Here is a 21,151-nt window from a genome sequence, read left to right on the forward strand (position 1 = left end):
ACATAATTATCTTATTTCATTGATTGAATAGAGTACTTAACTATTGAATTCAATGCCGGTTCTTCTAGGTAGAATGTACATACATACCGAACCAATATCTAGCTTTACATCTATACTAATATTAAAAATGGAAAAATAACTCTGTCATTGTTACGCTTAACAGCGACTAAAGCACAGAACCGATTTTGATGAAATTTGGTATAAAGCAAGCTTGAACCCTATCTATACTTTTTTATACTTATTAAACCCCTACCTCCTAAAACGTAGGCGAAGCCGCGGGTGTAAACTAGTTTAATATTATCTTGTAAAATGATACAAAAGTGCATGTAAGAGCCCACTTAAATTTTAATTCTTGTTATATAAACTTGTTTGGTAACAACATGTATTTTTGAAACGTTTCCCAAACGCTCATAATGCTATATTTTATATATGAATTTAACATGCAGTAGGTATATACTCTAATTGAATCTATTGAAATGATGAAATTTAAGGTCGATCTCTTATTTGCAGTCGCACAGCTCTTAAACTTGTAAAGTATTAAGCAACATCTAACCATTGAACGAGTAACAACGAAACAAGTAAGACGTATTTTGAGAATTTATTGTGAATATAAACATGTGGATGAAAAGTACTGTTCTGACTGTGTTATTAGTGATTATAGCCGTAACTTCATTTAGGTCGACCACACCACTTATAAAAAATGTAAGTACGTTAATAACACTTGAGAATTTTAATAAATATTATTTGTGTTAAGGTTGAGTAAGTAATATAAACACTACCAAGTTTATAACGACATGAGGCTTTCTCAGTAACTTCTCGACCTTGTTTTACGTTCATTAAGATCACTTAAACTTAAATAAAACATTCAGAAGATTTTTTTATACAAATTGTTAATTCAGTTTTTAAGACTCTTCGATTAAATTCTTTACTTAATATATTTTACGGGTGTTCAAGAGAGATCTCACACAGAAATAATTTTAATGTAGAAAAACTATCAAATACATAATATTAATATGATAAAAGTGTAGTATTATATTATTTTTAATTTTGATAATTATAAATTAAAATTATACAAGATATAGGAAGGATACTTAGGAAATTGTAGGTTTAGGAAATAGAAATATCCCTATAGTCTTGGGAAATAAGAGTTTCGAAGAATTAGGGAAATTACTGCTTGTATAACCGTCTTAACATATATAAACAGCAATACTTGATATTGTTGTGTTCCGGTTTGAAGGATGAGTGAGCCAGTATAATTGCAGGCACAAGGGACATAAAATCTTAGTTCCCAAGGTTGGTGGCGCATTGGCTATGTATGCGATGGTTGACATTTCTTACAATGCCAATGTCTAAGGGCGTTTGGTGACCACTTACCATCAGTTGGCCCATGTGCTCGTCCGCCTTCCTATTCTATAAAAAAAAAACACCACAAACACAAACCTTTTTGGTTATTAATATTAGGGAAATGACTGCTTGTATAACTGTCTTAATATATATAGAACTATGTGTATTCCAACGAGCTAGTAAAAAGCTTAAGTTATTGTTTGTAAAAGCATGTGACGTCGTTTATCCTATCCCGAGCCTCCTTCCGGTCATGTTGGGTTACTGTCTCGTAGTATAATAAATGCACCAGTGTTTGCGCACACATTTATGCACTATTCTTAATATAAGCTGAACAGTTGCCGATACCGGTCAGGACGACATCATTTACGAGTTTTTTATCTAACAAAACTAAATCAACTGAAATAACAAGTATTGTATCTTGACACAATTAATGTTTTTATAGGTATACCGCGGTGGAGAGCACTTGGAAGGTCCACATTTTGCAAAAGATGAAGGAGCCCTGTATTGGGTAGACATTTCACAGCAGAAGGTTTATAGACTAGACGTGGACACAGGAAATATCACTAAAAAGGACATAGGTAAATTTTTCAATAAAATAAAACATAAATATTTAATAAGGCCTACGTGGCAGAAGGCAGGATATATAATTATTTTGACTGTCTCCGATGTATACTCTATACGATACTCCCCCTGAGGCCCGGGAACTATCAGAAGATGGCCATTGCGTGAAAAAAGTACTTAGGTATACCTACCTCGTACCTTATAAGGCCACAGATTCCGATCGTATCGAATTTACCAGCTATTAACAAAAAATTTGTTCGAGGCGACTCTAAATGTATGTATTTGAATTTATACCTACTGGTATATACCTTCTTAATTATAGCCATTGAAAATAAACATCGCACAAACTTCGAGAATAAAAACTATCTATCACAAAAAGAAACGCTATTTAACCTATTGAGGTTAGGTTCGGTTAGTAACTATTACAATCGTATCATAATTGTTAAAAACTTATTTGCGCACTTTAATTTAAAAATAAATTGAAATTCACCTTCGTTTTTTGTTATCACTCATTATTTCTAAGCTCATTTGACTAATTCAGTGAGACAGTTTGGTATTATAATATTGTTATTATAATGATGATGGAGAAAGTCATCATGGAAATTTCTTCAGCATCAACCAACAGTAATTTCACAACATAAAAGCGGCATTAACAAAATACACTGGCCTCCAAAAAAATCGACCCACCTACATTTTTTGTAAAAAAGCTATCGTATGGTTTTAAACTACCACATATTTATATTTTTAAGATTGATAATGAAAAAATACAATTGTAGGATTGTACAAAAACAGAAATAGTGCGCAAAAAATAGGTTTTTAGGTAAATATGTGACAAAACACGAAAACACAAAATTTTACGCAATTTTATTTTTTTGTGTACAAAACGATTATGCCGTTTGTTTTTAAATTTGGGTGCCTAAATCTTACTTTAATAGGGAGTGTTTCCTCCTCTTGACCTAATCACTGCCTGCATACGCCTATTAAGTGACCTGATTAGCTTTTTAATGTCTTCCTGTGGGGTCCGTTGCCATTCTTCAGTTAGGGCAACTTCCAGTTGATTCAGGGTTTCTGGAATTGGATTTCGTGCTCGAACCGTACGTTTTAGCTGGTCCCAGAGGTGCTCTATCGGGTTTAAGTCCGGACTATTGGCTGGCCACTGCATAACTGGAATTTCGACTTCCCTGAGATAGTCTTTAACAATTCTAGCGACGTGAGGTCGTGCGTTGTCGTGCATAAGTTGGAAATTATCCCCAATATATCCAGCGTAAGGCATCACATGAGGCTCCAGAATGTCCGTTATGTAAGTTTCAGCATTAACAGCGCGATTACGGAAAAAAACCAGCTCTGTGCGTCCCGTCAAAGAAATACCTCCCCAAAACATTGTAGAGCCTCCACCAAATCGGACTGTTTCTCGAATGCAACACTGAGAGTAGCGTTCTCCTGGCCATCGCATGACGTTACGTCGTCCATCAGAGCCTACTAGAGACATTCGGCTTTCATCACTGAACAATACTGTCTCCCATTGGTCCAGTGTCCAATCGACGTGCTGCCTAGCAAATTGTAGTCTTGCTTGTCGATGGGATGCTGTGAGTTTTGGTCCTGTTGCTGGCTTGTGAGGGGTTAAGTTTTGCTCTCGAAGTCTTCTTCTTACAGTATTTTCACTCACAGACACTCCACGACTTTCTCGGAGTCTACCTTGAACGTCAACAGCCGAAAGATGTCGGTTTCTTAAAGACGTCAAACCAATTAAACGGTCATCGGTCGGGTTCGTGACACGCCCCCTGCCAGATCCTGGTCTCCGGCGATACTCCCCAGTCTCCAAGTAGCGTTTGTACACTCTTCGCACCGCTGAACGACTTAATTTTAGTGTTCTAGCCACATTTCGCTGACTTAACCCCTCATGAATAAGAGCTGGCAGACTTGAGCAGCTTCTGCTTCAGTAGTATCCATTTTTTATGTTAAAACTTATTAAAATTATTGTTTCAACAAAGTTTCATACACTTAATCAATAATAAACATCGAACCGAGATGACTCCGCGTTAAGAACTGGAAATAAACTAACCATGCACTTTGTGCACAAAGTAACGTTTTCTTATCAATACTTTAAAAATATTCCAAATATCCTCAATAACACTTACAACTCCTCCAAATCAATATCAAGTGGGTAATAAAATGTTAAATGTATGTCCCATAAGGAAAACAATCCACCTAGGTCGTCGCATAGTTAAGATAACAACTTTGTAAGTAAAAAAATACGGGTGGGTCGATTTTTTTGGCGGCCAGTGTAGTTATCTAAAATAAAAAGCTTGAGGCAGGACACGAAGGATGTCACGGTAGCATGCGAAAGCGATCCCGTGGCGCTCCTCGTTAAGACGGAAAGGGTACCGCTGGTTGTATAGTGGGTATTCCGATGTTTGGGGCGCACTCGGCGCCTTGGACACCGGCGAGCCCTACATACCTCCCACTGTTCCCGTGTAGGAAACGCGTAACGCGTTTTTTCAGCAATAAAAAATAAAAAAAGAATACCAAGGATATCGTAACGGTTATAGCCTATTTATGATTTTTGAAAATAAAATAGTTTGATTTTTACAAATTTAAAATACAAAACGAAATATTCACTATTTTCAAAAAACTTTATTTAATTACATTAGATTTGATGAATTTCTTACATGTTAAGGAACATGTATGTAAGTCTTATACATGAGTTTAAAATTTAAAGAGACTTCTCTTTAAATTTTAAACTCATGTAAGAACTAAGGCACACTAAACTAGTGTACACTAAAATAAAGTTATTATCGGTCATTCTACGTATAGCTATTATTTTTTTTTAATAAATAAAATAACTACTATAACCCGCACGAACTAAGCAGGAGACCATTTCGGACATGATATGTTATTATATCTGAACATAATGTTGAATATAAGATAATATGATATAATCTACTGATTTTCATCCTCGTCGTCATACGCTATGTTAGAATATGACTATCGCTTTACTAGCGCCACGGATCACATTTAAAAAACTATTTAAATATATGTCATTTTATTATTATTACAATTAGTCTGTATATAATAAATATCTATTAATACTCTTTCCACGTATTCATTACTGTAAGGCTAACCCTTACATACCCTAATCGTACATAACGTTCTGTAGTATCAGTAACAGCATGTGACTGCTTGGTTAAGGCCTCCTCTTCTTTTCTTTTTGAGGAGGTTTGGAGCTTATTCTACCACGCTGCTCCAATGCGGGTTGGTGGAATACACATGTTGCAAAATTTAAGTGAAATTAGACACATGCAGGTTTCCTCACGATGTCTTCCTTCACCGTCAAGCACGAGATGAATTATAAACACAAATTAAGCACATGAAAATTCAGTGGTGCTTGAACTCACGATCATCGGTTAAAATTCACACGTTCTAACCGCTAGGTCATCTCGGCTTATCAATAAAATATAAAATTCCTAATAATTATTTTATTGTAATAGGCAAAACCATAAAATAATTATTACGAATTTTATTCGATTTTCGCTTAACTAGGTAAATAAAATAAAATAAAATAAAATAAAATAAAATAAAATAATGCCTTTCTTAATTATTATTAATCTTCGTTTTTTAATCATTAATAATATGTTTTCAGGATATGGTCCAGTTAGTCTAGTAATAAGAGTGAAAGATTATCCTAAGTTATTGTTGGTGACGTCTAGATCGGAACTATACTTTTTATCGTGGGATGCGAAGGAAGGCGATACGTCACTAAGGTTGCTGAGTGCAGTCGATATCGGCTTTCCTGACAATAGATGCAATGATGGAAAAGTTGATGCTAAAGGAAGACTCTGGTTTGGTAATATTATTTTTTTATTTAAAGAACAATTGCGAACTTAACTTATTAGGCATTATTGGTCTGTGTTTAAAGCTTATATATGTTTAAGCAGTCTAAATATAAGTATAATAATTATAGTGTAAAGTGTAGATGATATAATATTATTGATGGATGGACGAAAAGAAAATTTATTTATTATTTTTGTGGTTATATTATGTATTTGTTCTATTTACTTATCATTTATCGTACGTACAAGTATTTGTCTTCCATTTAAATAATTTTATCGATACATTTCTAATCAATACAAATACGAATTCAATCTCAGTCGCGATTGAGAGACGAAAACAAACCCTAAAAAAAAAGATTTTTATGAATGAGATTTAGAATGAATAAGATTTTGATTTAAACTAATTGTTTTTTTAAATATTTTTATAGGAACGATGGGTAAAGAACAAATGGGAACAGTGGACAAGGATCAAGGAACACTGTATATGATAACAGAGTATAATCGTATTAATCCTGAAGCGAAAGTACGGCCGGTGTCTGTATCAAACGGTCTAGCTTGGACTGCAGATAATAAATTCATGTTTTATATCGACTCGGCTACAAGAAACATTGACGTATTTAACTTCGATTTAGAAACTGGCTCTATTAGTACGTAGGTTAACTTAAGTGTCTAGAATGTAATTTTGCAACAATTTTTTTTTTTTTTCAATTAGTGCAAAAGTATATTTACTATTATATTAATTGAATGATGTTGAGCGACCTAAAAAAGATTGTAATTAATTTTCGAAAGTATTTTGACATATTATCCACTTATTTTTTAAAGCATACACATTATATATTACATATACTGTATAGATTATTAAAAAATAAAAACGTTTACATGGATCGCTCATGTCTCAATTATAAAGTGTACGAAAAGAAACTACAGACACTATGATAGAAGTGACAAAAACATAACATATCCATAAAATTGAGATATTTGTAATTGACAAAAAGGCAAAATTATATATAATATTATATATTTTCAGAAAATAGAAGAGTTTTGTTCAGTTTTCAAGCGAACAATATCACTGGTGTTCCTGATGGGATGACTATTGATAGAGATGGAAATTTATGGGTAGCATGTTATGGAGCTGGAATGGTAAAATATATATTTGATAATTATTCAAAAATCTAAAAAAGAATCAATAGCAGTAAAAACCTTTAAGATGCAGTAATAATATGATATCATTATTTTTAATTTATAGGTGATCAAAATAGATTCAAGAGCTGGTAAATTAATGGAACAGCACAAGATACCAGCAAGTCAGGTGACTTCCGTAATGTGGGGCGGATACGACTATTCAATTCTGTACGTGACCACAAGTAATCGTGGTCTAAATCCAGTCCAAAAAGCTCAGGAACCAGAAGCTGGATCTTTATTTGCCATATACAATACAGGAGCAACAGGATTCCCTGAGAATCAGTTTGTATTCGCTAATGCTGATAAATATTAAGTAACTTTAATATTTAAAAGATTTTAATTTTAAAAATATTAACTTATTTAAAAAAAAAACAAGGGAATGATTATCGAATCAGAATAAATTTATTGAATTAATAAATAAAAAAAAGAAGATATATGAAATCAAATAAAAAACCATAGATAACTTTAATAATAATTTATTGAACATCTATATCTAAAACAGTTTCAATTTAAAATAACAAAAGCTTCATGACGCCATTATTAATACCATGACTTTATTCCATGAACATGAATTATCATTTATTAGTTTATTTTGTATATTTTGAATACAATATCTAACTAAAAGTGTTTGAAACGAAAACCGTATTACAGATCGGATATATAGTTTTATATAATTGACAAAATATATCTGGATATTCCAATTTTAACAGCAAGCTAAAGTATGAAATAATTTATTGTCGTTAAGGAATAAATTTCACTAAATAAAATAGCGAAATTAAATATGTTATTATTTACTGGAATTCAACGGAATTTTAATTAAAATAACATTTATAAGTATAAATGACTAGTTAATGTTTTGTCTTTTATTGGCACTTTCCGTAGCAACAGATTATAAAACAGATTGCGTAATTACATAACTGCATATCAAATTAATACCAATTATTATTTAATATCAATTTTAAATGCGTATAAATACGTACACGATATAGTTAATACACAGGAAATTGTGCAAAGCTTAATAAACATGACAAAACATTGAATTGCTTGTATGAGTAAATAGTTTACATGAGCAGAAATTGATAATAAAAATATGTTTTACAGATAACATAATATATTTTATTTAACGGAACCTATTCGATTTTGATAGTATAATACGAATAAAATATAATTTATGAGATTTTTAACATTGCAAACTGGATAAATTAAGAAGTCACTTCACCGCAATTATTATTCATTAGTTATTATAACCATGATTTTTAATTAATGGACACAATAATCGACTTCATAACAAACTTTTGAATTGACACGGATTACTATCTAGAGGAAGATTTCTAGTCAACACTTACAATACTTACGATTACATCTGATATAATTTTATTATTATTATTGTCAAATCGGTAATTGAACGACATTGGAACAGAGTACGTTCATATAATTACACATCGATACATTTAAAACACCACATAAATGTCACACAATTAGTGGAGCCAAATTAGCTTTGAAGCTATCTCAATATATTTAATAATATCAATTATATGGCAATCAGGGGTTACCAGTAAAAAAAATACTTTTTTTTAAATTCATGGTTAATATGTTTAATAGGCGTTCCACTTTTGATTCGCTATCGTTACATCACTGGACATGCTTAATGTACGCCGATATAGGAACGATATTATAAAGTAATCGACAGCATTGTTGAATATATTTTACAGAATTTAATATTTGTTATATACCTACATATATGTATGTCATCATGATATTAAATATTTTGATACCCCTCGGATAAGCTCTTGTAAATACACATATTCGTTTAATAATTCCTTATATTTCTGTCGACATAGATGTCAATAACAGCAAGATAATTTTATGTTTATTTATGTGTCTGTCGATTGAATTAATTTTCGGTACAGATTAAAAAAACAAACATTGTATATTGTAGTCTGTTATTCACGGCAGTATTATTTAATGATGCCAAAGGCGTTATCTATTCTAACAAAAAATAATAACTCTTTATAAAAATTAAATGCACACAATTTATCAAAAACAAAAGCTAGCTGGGGACTAAAGCATATATATATCACTTAGTGAAAGAGACAGTACATGCTGAGTATACCCGATAACATCAAGTAATAGCTAAGTACAGTAACAAATTTCCTTAAGTTACAATAATGTATCCCTCGTCTATGTTATGTTTAATATATTAAAATAAACAGTTTATTATTGTTAATTTTTTGATTATAATTAAATATTATCCAACAAATCTTATATATACTTTTTTGTCACGTGTTAAAAAGATAGATTGAGTGGGGTTGCCATTTCATTAATACCCATCACATTAATGTTAAAAAATAAGAGCCAGTATATATAAAATATTATAATACTTAGAAACCGGGTCTGATAAAAACTATTTTCTTGTCAGTTCACAAGACATTTGGCAACTGTGACTTAGAAATGGAAAAACATCTCGTTTTCGTCTAGTATTGAAAGATACATTATTGTATTACCAGTTCAAATAATAATTGTCACTTTAAAGCTTCATAACAGTCCTACTAACACATACAAAAATAATTTCATATCAACATTATTATAACAAGCATGTTTATGTATAGTTTTAAATACTGATGGACGCATAGTAAACATTTTAAATTTTTTATTTTTATATATCGAAAAATGGAAAATTTTCTAGACTTATTAATCTTGTTTGCTATGTATTACGATGTATATTCAAAATTGTAATGGATGTTTCATGTTATGATTGATTAATTCACACAGACAAACCGATTTTTTTTAATTCTATTGAAACAAAACAATATTCTGTTTACAAAGTTGATAAATAAATTAAATATAAATAATTCATAAGTTAAACAATTAATCGCACAGCACAAATATTAAAGTTAATTTTTAATAATAAAAATATTACAATTAAAACTGAGTCATATTTCAACTTGAATACACAAAAGTAATTTTCTATAATTTATACTAAACATTTGCTAATTCAAAAAATAACACATTCTCAATTAAATTAAGCAAAATAGTGTCTTTGTCCTTTGAAAGGGCTAATATTAATAATAAAACCTTGAGACATGGAGTAAGTGTGACCAAAGTACATTAACACATATTTTATATTCAATATAAAAAAAAATTAATAATATTATCAAAAGAAAATATGATGAATTCATATAATTTATCAGCCAATCTCAAAACAGTACAGTTCTAACGAAAATTTTAGCTTTATGCCTCCCGCCAAATAATGTATTTTTCTTTAAAAGCTAAGCAATACAAAGGTACATGTGCGTCTTCTAAAATAAATGGTTTTATTGCAGTGTGGGGATAAAATTACAAACTTATTACGGGCGGCAAGAATGTTTTTCGTATAGCTGGTTTACTCTACTTGATGCCTAGGTAATTTTCGGCTAAGCCTATGTAATAAATACTTTGAGCAATGCCGAACAGCGGCGCAATAACTATCATTCGACACGCTCCTCCCTTAAAGAACGCCGTTGGACCTTCTTGCATCATGGTTTTCCTTAAAAATAAAATCAAGTGTTTATAAATTACATAAACCACAGCAGGTAAACAAATCATATATTTGTTTAAATTGTATTTATTGTGGCTTAAAAATAATTTAAAAAAATAAGTGCCAGTATATAATAGTCCTATTATAATACTTAGAAACCAGGGTTGATAAAAACAATTCTCTTGTCAGTTCACAAGACATTTGGTAACTGGGATTTAGAAACGGAAAAACATCTTGTTTTTGAAAGTCTCGTTTTCGTCTAGTATTGAAAGATATATTATTGTATTACCAGTTCAAATAATAATTGTAGCACTTTAAACCTTCATAGCAGTCCTACTAACACATACAAAAATAATTTTAATTGTATTTATTGTGGCTTTCATGACACATAATCCATTACAAATCATAATTTTGTGAATAAAATTCAGAAAAAATAAATTAGATATTATAAATATGTCCTGCTTAGTTAGTAGTCTAGTGTGTTTGTTACTAGCAGTAGGTTAGTGGTTAGTAGACTTAAGCTAACCCATAGTATTTCTAATTGATAAGAGTATGACACAATCATATTATATATACATAAAGAACTCACGTGATGCAATCCATAATAGAAGAGTACTGTCGTTCATTGGAGCCCTTTGCGATGGTCTGCATGCGGGTCTTCACCACGTCCATGGGGTTGACCACTAACGCAGCAGTTGAACCGGCACCGCAACCGGAGAGGAATGACCACCTGAAAACGAGTAGAATATATACATTTTGACTAATATAATGATTTAGTTTTTTTTTTTAAATTTTTTTAAATTATTTATAATAAATAGCAGCCTGAAATTGTGACATATGTACTGGAAGACATATTAATCAATCCTTAAACCTTGAGAACTAAGATGTCATGTCCCTTGTACCTATACACTGGCTAAAAAAACAAATCAATACTAAATATTGCTGCTCGGCTAGAATATATTAGGAGAAGTTATAAATATGAGTCATCCATCAAGGAAATCTTGCCATTTCTTGGAAAAATCTAAATTCGGCAGCAGTAATAGCGTCTCATCTCATCACGTTTTAATAAAGCTAAGAGGCTGAGACACATGAGTGATAATAGTAAATCGAATTAATTTTATGTAAATATGTTTTATAATTACCAGAATGGTGGCGGTTCATTAGGTTTCTCTCGAGGTCCGAGGTCATTGAGTGTCGCGAATAATGGGAAGTACACGAGGGAGAATGATACGTCCCTAGCGGCGGTCGCGGTCACTCCCTTGTACAAGCCGAAGATTCCGCGCTCTTTTAAAAGCTGGCGCGTTAACTGCATCGCGGTTATTCGTTCAAATTTACGACCCTCTGAAAATTAAATATATATTTTCGATCAATCTTAAAAACATATTTATTCAGCACTGATAACATTTTCAGGTTAATTGTATTTGACAGGAGACCCTTAGTACAGGGCAACCTAGTTTGGGCTCCTGTCTCCCACATATAACTGTATATATATATATAAATGTAAACATTATAGTCTGTGGAAGAGAATAAATAAATTATAATATTATTATATTTGGTTCTGAAATGTTGAAAATCGAGATATATATAACTATGACGCTAAATATAAAATAACATCAATCATTATTCCATGTAATCGTCCCAAACTTTTTACTGTGTGAAATTTGTTAAATTGCTCTTTAAGTGAACTGTATGTTTTTTTTTTTTTTTTTTTATATATTAGCCGGGAGGCAAATGACTCTACTCAACCTGATGGTAAGTGGTAGTAGAGTCCAAACGCGACGACGGCCAGTACAGTCGGGAAGATTGAATGTTCTTTGAGTAATAATAAAGATCTTTAAACTGAAACGACGATAATCTGTCAGCGTAACGTCAACTACGGCACATCTACAGTTATATTATAAAGAGATAAGATTTTATATTTGTATATTTTTGTAATGTGATTTTAAACATTTTTTCACATGCAAAAAGCTAAATTATCAGCGAGTAACATACATTGTATTTTATTTACAAAATATAACCCAAGATTTTTTTTTATATAATATTAATTTTCCTACAAAATAACTACTAAGTGATAATTGTTCAACCCGGACGAAGTCTGGACGTACCGTCAGTATTGTAATATAGCGGTTAGATGCATATAATATATAGTTAGGAGATTGATATATTCCAACAACGGCGTTGTTAAAAAAAAGCGCGCTAATTTCAAACCGCCATTTTGTTGGTGGACAGAAAGTAAAGTATAGTCTATTCCAACCACAACAGGAATAAACTCAAATAAACAACTTTGTCACCGATATCAATTGAAGCGATATCATTGGTCGAAATCTTGAATAATCTATGATATTCACTATGGATTCGCGAAAAAATTGCGTTTTCAATATCCGCGAAGTTGTAATCAGAACTTCGAAAGTTAAGTTAATGTGGTTATAATTACTTAAGTGGAATAGTGTTGTATTATAAATAAAGGTAAATTAAACAAGAACTGTTTATAGTGCGTAATACAGCAGTACAATTAGGAAATCGCATGCAATTTGTAAATCTAAAGTTTGTGTACCTTTTTTCCTACTCCGATTGGAATATTCTATCCATCATTGGCGCGTCATGTGATTTATTGAATATGTTAAATTGTGTTATTTGGATTTTGAAAAGTAAATGAGTAAATTTACATCAATTTGTATGATTCGATGTTCCATTTTTAAAAAGATATTTCGCGGTTTTTAAACAATCAGTTTCACTCTTGGATGGTAAATATATAAAATGTCATGATTTATGTATCTTTCATTTAAAATAAAACGATTGTAACGTAACCATCTTTTATATGTGTACATACCTACAAACTACAATGAGGGAATCCCCGTTACTACACCCTACCATCATTATCATAACTCTTACCGGCTTTAGCTTGAGCTGCGAGCCTCCCCGCGTCCTGCATCTGAATCTTCAGCAACTCCATGGGAGTGGTGATGACGATTTGACATGCACCTGCCATACCGCCAGCGGCCATTTGCCGAACTATTGGCAACGATCTGTAAATTGAAAAGAAAAAAAACTATCTTTATTCGGCGAAGGTAATATTGTTTTGTTACAGTTGACTTAATTAGAATCACAAAAAGTTAGTAAATAATAAAACGAATTTGATTATATTACATTTATTACTTAAAAAATGTATCATGTTTTGTTATCTTATGTAAAATTTAATTCTATCCTGCGTTCCCTATATCAGGAAATTTTAAAATAGGGGAGCCCGTTCCCCTTAGCGTGTTTGCGTAATACTTGCATAGGTTATTTGAATGGCAGGAAGAGTAAATAAAAAAAGTTTGATTTTGAATTTATATTATATAATTGATCAATTAATGTTAACTATTGTGGATTCGTAAAAAATATGGCGTTATGAATGTCGGCGAAGTTGTTATCGGAACTTTATAACATTTTACTATAAAGATATATCAACCAAGAACCGTTTCTAATATTATAACGGATTTATTACAAATCAAATGTATTATGTAAATCTAAAAATTGTTTATCTTTACTCTTCCTGCCACTGTATAGAGTATAAACTCAAATATTAAGTACCTAATATGAGTTTCGAATAATCTTGGTATGCAAGAGGACTGATACAATATTGCTATTCGTACACACGCGAAATTACGCTCGTATTCTTGTTATCTATATATAGGCGGCTACACGTTTTGAGATTCAAGACTCGCTATTATCATTCATATCAATTGCTAGGTGATGAAGCATTATTGCATGATTACGCGAACTTGAAATACAATTTACAAAAATTTTAGTACAAAAATTACTTATTATTTTCATGCTTTATATCTAAAACATAACGAGAAATATGTATATACTATATATTGAAGTTATTTATATATAAAAAAAAGAAAACATTTTATTTATAAATTAATTATCTATGTAACCTGTGACCTATATTCTAAATATATATCCAGATAATATTAACAAGTGGAGACCTCCTGCTATTGAAATTGACATCAGATTAATCTTCGGCTGATTGTATAATTAACATTAGACAATCAGTACTATTGGCATACATTTTTAAGATGATTATTGGTAATATCTGTTTTTTTTTGTCATAATATATAAAATTATTGTGATATTTTAAGTTATCTTTATGCTCCAAAGTATTTCACTTAGTAAAGACTACAATAAAGACAGTATTTTAAAGTATTTTGTTATGCACTATTGGTTAAAGTAAAAAAAACAACAATTATTTTTCTTTCCAAAGCAAAACCTACCTCTACGTATTTTTAGAAAAAAAAAAACATGTTAGTGCCACCAGTTTAGGCTGTGCGTTGCGTTTACCCGTAAGGATCAATGTTATTGTTTTTAACATTAACGTTGGGAGAAGGGGGGCGTGTTAGGAACCATATGTCCTTTTCTGCACCTCTGACAATTTTGGATTAAAATTTCATGATAATAGGTTAAGTAGTTAAAACGTGAAAGTATAACAAACCAATAAACAATTCAACAAAAAAAAACTCATCTGTTGATGATCATTTATAATATTAGCAACGATTAATTTTTAGCACACGATTTACTAACCTAATGATAAATAAATTACGATGTTGTCCAAAAGTTTGCGGAACGAAATAAAAAAGTAACAAATTTTTTTTTCCATTCAGTACATAGGGATAAAAACTTTTCTAACCCTTTTAAAAATATCATTTTGTCTTTCGCCTCAAAATGGTAAATGTATCATTGACTAAATTTTCTGCCTCTACTTATTCTTCTTCTTTTTTTTTTTTAATTTAAAAACAATTGAACGTCGCTAGTGTCTAAATCAAATCCTCAAAATGCTTTTTAATGGTTAATCTTTTATTAGGAATAATGATATGTTATCAACAGATTCTGAGTTCTAAGTTTTAATATAGAAGTTATTAATACAACTCGAAGAAATTTCGCATACGTATGTATTACATAATAATACAATATGTAAAATACATACCCATCGGGTAGAGTGAGATGATAACGGAAGAAATCATTAGCCGCCAGCTTGATTGCCTTCTCCGGAGTGATCAAGATGATGTTGACTGCGGACCCTCGGTACATGCCAAAGTAACCCTCCGCTCTATATGTCTGTTTGAAACAGTCCAACCTGTGAGAAGGTGGAAATATCTAGATTAATTTAAGCTATGTTGTTAAAACATCAGGTAAAACTTAAATGCCTTACTTAAAAACGTTGTTTAGCGGTTGATTATTGATAATGTCTCTCAATTCTGTCTCGTTTTCTTTCGAATGTCAAATAAATAATGATAGAAAGAGCAAAATCAAAGTTTAACTAAACAGCCGGTAAGCAACGTTTATAAGTAAGTCCATGAGTATTTAGTTATTCACAAATACCTTAGTAAGTGATCATATCCCCCTGACCGAGGCTAAGTTTATTTCACACGTATATTTTCTCACGATAATCTTTCACTGCTAAATTATATTTAATGCTGAAAAACAAGCCACGCGTGTGTGACAAAAGCTAAACATTGTACGTCAGCAGCGATTTTAAAACGTTACATATAATTTAAAAAAAATCTTGAATTTAATTTAGAAATTTAACTCTCACACTAACATGACACTTCGATAATAATTCGCAACCTTTGTGAACTTTCATGGGTCCACTCCATCTGAGCCAATTTCTTTTTGAATATAGATTAACAAAAAAATTATAATTACTTACATGTTCTTATACTGTCGTTCGCCATTGGGCCCTACGGTCTGATTCTGTAGTCGAGTCTTAACCAAGTCCAGGGGAAAGACAACCGATACGCCGATAATTCCAGCAATGCCTCCATTTATAATTTTTGGTAGCAAACTGAAAATAAAAATCTTGTTTTATAAATATAAATTTATGAAAGAAGTAAGGATTTTCGACATGGACTATGCGCATTATAATGCGCGCCAACTAAGTTTGCCGGTCTGAAAACAGGCTCTCCAGAACATTCGCAAATCGCATGATAAACATTAAAAAATTACAATAATAATTTCTGACCATGTAACTTCCCGGTAAAAGTTCGCCTTCAATTAAATTTAATAAAAATTAAATTACGAAACAAATAATGACCTAATAAAATTTCATTTCATTCAATTTCATCTCTTAACCTTGCACTTATCGGTAACTCGATAAAAAATAATAATTACAAAATTAATTGCAGAGTAGAAAAGGGATCATTCGTTACTTATCGTTTTTAATATTAAAACAAACTCTACATTTGTATTACGATAAATTTACTACTCAAATAAATTATGTATATATTTTTTCCGTTTTAAAGTAGATACTGTGAGAAAAAAGCATGAGCCTTGGACCGAGTCCAAAGCATTTAAGAGCTACATTTCCCCGATGACGTAATTCTCAAAAATTTCGGATTCCATAACAAACAATTCAAAGACAACTGCGTTTTTATTAAATCTTATAACAAACAGCAAAATAATTCTACTTAAACAGTCGATTGTATAAACATATAGCGATTATCACAGACAATATTGACAGTTGGATTCGGGTTTATATTACGTAAATATTATAAAGATTATGATACATTACACAGATTTTGTTTACAAAGTTATGCCAGTTAAATTTAATTTGAAAACTTATAAATAAACATAAATACAAACTATTGTATTTAAAATACAGAGAGAACACCTTCTGCTTAATTATAAGGCATTTTTTATGAAATAGGTAGGCGAACGAGCAAATGGCCCAACTGATCGCCCCTTTCATCGCCATTGGGTCACTCAATCACTCTTTGGCGGTAGAATAGCTGATGAATGGTTGGTACCTAACCAAGTAGACGTACACAATGCCCTACCACCAAATAAACCAAGTGCCATTCAGCTTTGTTGTTGTTAATTAACCCAAAAAAAAAAGTTGTGTTGTGTTATGTAACATATATAATATTAATATATACTAATTACAAAACAGAAGATTTTTTTTGAAGGCGCTAATCTTTGGATCTGCCAGTCCCATTTATTGAGAAAGGTTATATATTATAAGACAACACGCTTCGAGCTATAAGGGCGGGGCAGTAACATTATGGAGCCAGTATGTAATATACATATTATGGTAGCATCGTTGTAATGAATGAACTGATTATAATATTATGATTATTTTCTTTATTTTCGATGCAATATTTGTTGTTTTTCTAAATATACCTACCTACCCAAAATTTAAAAAAATGTATATTATGTAGCGACACTTATTTAGACAGCTGAAGGTATTTAACTTTTATAGATTCTCGTATAAAAGGAATAAATATAATATTTATAATAAAAGAAAAATTAAAGATGTCTAATTATATAATTTTAAAGTTTCACAGTCACATGCCACATAATGCAATCGCAACAAAAAAAGGTATAAGCTGAAGGTGAAGCTACAGGTACAAGCTAGGTATTATATATACAATTCGTAAATGTTGTAAATGCATGTAATGTTGGATCACACTGTACTAGCCTCCTATTATAGTATTTGTTTGTTGTTAATTTTGTGAATATGCTGATAGTGTTTCTTAAATCTATAAATTGATAAATAAACTCAAAAGCAACCAAATTTACCTTGGCGATAAAAATTCCTTTCCTTTTGATATAGTTTTATAAACAATACATCTAGTGTAAAATCTTATCAAATCACAGTTGTATTAATCTTTTATAGTAATCAAGTGTATCAATCCATAACAATCAAAGATAAATGTAGCCTGGCACCAATGATTGTTCAAAAAAAAAAAGTCATGTGCTATATTGAAAACACAGTGTATCGAACCAAATAAATATGCCATGCAAATCCACAGCCAATTATTATCAAGTCATATAAAAGTACATTATATAACAAAATATCATAACTTTACTTTTCTAAAATGTCATACCTAAGATTAATCTGGAAAAATCCCAATATACAAATTCATATTTACCATTCATATTCAAATATATTTAGACTGACAAATAACAATATAAATTGTAACTTTTCGTGAAAAATATTGTTACATAAGGTATTGACAATGTGTTATTTTAAGGACATTGATGAAAACAATGATATTTAACAAAGTTAAAGTTAGCTATTTACGCACCAAATTAAACTTTATTTTGTTACTAATAGGGAGCAATTTATGTTAATTTAAACGACCTTTTTAATCTATTCATAACAATATGTAATAGAAGTGTTACTACTCTATTCAGTGAATATAATGATCAAGTACTCCTTTTATTCTTAAGACTTATTGAATTGAATATGAATTTATCATCTTCTTGATAATTAACCAAACAATAACCAGTGAATATATTTTCACCCAAGTTGATGGAAATAAAATAAGTATCATTTTTCATTAGTATATACCTACTGTGTCCAAACATGCCAGGTACATTTTTAAATGAGTGTAATGTTAGGAATATGTTAAAGTAGTAAACTATCTCCGGGAAAAACTCAATGTCTTTGATTAGCAGTTCGCCAGAAGGCTATGTGTGAGTAGGGCCTATGCTGGATCTATCTGTCATCATTAATATGTGTATAAAATATTAGATTCAAAGACAGAAACAAATTTTGTGACATTCGAGTGTATCAAGTAACATAAGAAAACATATTAAATAAGATAAATATATTTATAAAGCATTGGTAAATATAAACATGTGTCAGACTGCATTATTCTGTAAAACTGGTTCTTTATTTACATATCTTCTTATATACTTGTTTATTAGGTGGTAATTGGCTCTTGATATAAATTGTTAACTTACCTATTAAATTATACAATATGCATGCATATTAAGATTAATGTTAGGTAATTAAAATATTAATTTGACTTATGTTTTTTATATTATACAACTAATTATATATTATGATACTTTTAATTTAGGCAATTTTTACTTGATCCCACAAAATTCAATGTAAAACTTGGATTATAGATCATAATGACAATAGTCCAAAGGGTCAGAATTGAAACTGTAACCATCAAATCGGGCAGTGGCCTGCGGTTCTGGCATGCAATTAAATTTAAACTATATTTTTATGAGTATTTGATAAATACTCATAAAAATATAGTTTAAAATTATTTGACAAATAAAGTATTAAGCAATACACTTAAATTAGTATAAATAAATGGATGGAATAATAAATAATTTTATATCATTTTCATGAGTAAAAGGTATTATATATATTTTTTTAATTGTTGTATATAATACACAACAATTAAAAAATTTTATACTTACTTAAACTGTTGTGGGGGTGGTGTTTTGGAACCACTCATTCTTAATTTTTAATTACCTGAATAAACAAAAAAAAAAATATGAACAAAAAAAAATTAAGTAAAACAGAGAGCAGGACCTAATAAATGTATTTCATATTAACTACATTTGATGCTTCATACTTTAATAAGTATGATAATTATAATTCTCATTATCAATTGGAAACCAAGAAAACAGGCCAAAAAACTATGCCTTATAAATTAATACAAAATTTAATTAATGATTGCTCGAAGTTAGAACTCTTGTATGTGACTTCACAACATAAATATAGTCAATAAAAATTGATTTAAATAAGTGCTTTCAGAAACTGTTACAAATTTTCGGTGCTAGTTTAATCATAGATACTTTTGCTAATTTTTTTTTTCTATATTATATTGTCCTTGTCAAAAATGAACAAACTTTAATATTAATATCGTTAAATTACTTATATGATGATAAATTGCCGGTTACGAAAAAAATAAATTACTAAATCGGTTTTTGGCATTATTTAGCGATACGAAATCCGATATATTTAATACAGAGACATTTAATAATATAAAAGACATGTTAAGTTTTTTTTGACAATATAACATGAATTGACTTTTTTTAAAAAAACATTGAATTTGAAACTTAAAACAAAATGTTTCTTGGTTTTTACGTAATCTAGAAAGTAAAAAAAATCATACACACCTCTCCTTAGTTACTACACACACAATTTTAAAAACTGCAAGAATTTTGATCAATAAAATGGCATAGCGAATTTGGTCTTTAAAAATTCTAATTATTGAACAACCTCAATCGATAGCTAGACAACCGGAAGAGGTTTTGCTGCAATTCTTATTGACATGTAAATGACATTATAGAAGTATTGCCAGCACATTTTACGGTAATACCGTAGGTATTAGGTATTACGCTAAAATGATAATAAATAAATGCTGTCAGAAGTACTATTATTATTGATTACATGAGTGATTTTGGTAATGACAAAAAAATACGAAATCATTGTGGTCGCGCCTTATCATTTTTACATTTAATGTCTACTTTACGAGAAAGCTTAATCAGTGATGACAACTTAGGGGTTTTCATCCCAAATTTAGTTAATTAAGGGATTCAAGACGTCTTGGGGGTTTTGTAGGTGGTACATTTATTGAGGGTGATTTTGTAAGAGGTCTATTATTCAAGATTTTTTAGTTTTTCCTTAAAAAAGCGCACGACTCTATACAATTTATATTAAGCCTTGAACCCTTATAACTGAAATATCAAAAAACTATAATATATTGAGATTGAAATAATAGCTCCCGTTAAGCTATTATTCAGCGTGCTTGTACAACATGTAGGAGAGGCCCGGGCTTCGATTTCTAGTCACTAAATGAAAAATCAAAATCGTTTAATTTCATTGTTATCATCATTAATATTATTAGGTCAATAAATTATGTACGTAAATGTGTAAAATGCACCCGCATAAATACAACAGCAATTTTATACTACTTGAATGTATTTT

At 30.4% G+C, this 21,151-nt stretch overlaps 2 protein-coding genes across 2 annotated transcripts; one reads left to right on the top strand and one right to left on the bottom strand.

Annotated features, from left to right (window-relative positions):
* Positions 1-484: 484 nt before the first annotated feature.
* On the top strand, positions 485-7,293 carry LOC126776256 (regucalcin-like). Its single transcript, XM_050498580.1, has 6 exons — positions 485-702; positions 1,787-1,922; positions 5,546-5,749; positions 6,164-6,382; positions 6,763-6,875; positions 6,982-7,293. The coding sequence occupies exons 1-6, from the start codon at positions 616-618 to the stop codon at positions 7,228-7,230; spliced, it is 1,008 nt and encodes a 335-aa protein (XP_050354537.1). The 5' UTR covers positions 485-615; the 3' UTR covers positions 7,231-7,293.
* Positions 7,294-7,676: 383 nt separating this feature from the next.
* LOC126776257 (mitochondrial glutamate carrier 1-like) lies at positions 7,677-20,537 on the bottom strand. The gene is made up of 8 exons (XM_050498581.1): positions 20,341-20,537; positions 19,636-19,690; positions 16,127-16,261; positions 15,404-15,553; positions 13,327-13,460; positions 11,577-11,775; positions 11,024-11,164; positions 7,677-10,443 (listed from the first exon to the last, which is right to left on the bottom strand). The coding sequence occupies exons 2-8, from the start codon at positions 19,671-19,673 to the stop codon at positions 10,305-10,307; spliced, it is 936 nt and encodes a 311-aa protein (XP_050354538.1). The 5' UTR covers positions 19,674-19,690; positions 20,341-20,537; the 3' UTR covers positions 7,677-10,304.
* Between the last annotated feature and the right edge of the window lie 614 nt (positions 20,538-21,151).

The sequence above is a fragment of the Nymphalis io genome, chromosome 20 (genome assembly GCF_905147045.1).
Source record: "Nymphalis io chromosome 20, ilAglIoxx1.1, whole genome shotgun sequence".
Lineage (NCBI taxonomy): Eukaryota > Metazoa > Arthropoda > Insecta > Lepidoptera > Nymphalidae > Nymphalis > Nymphalis io.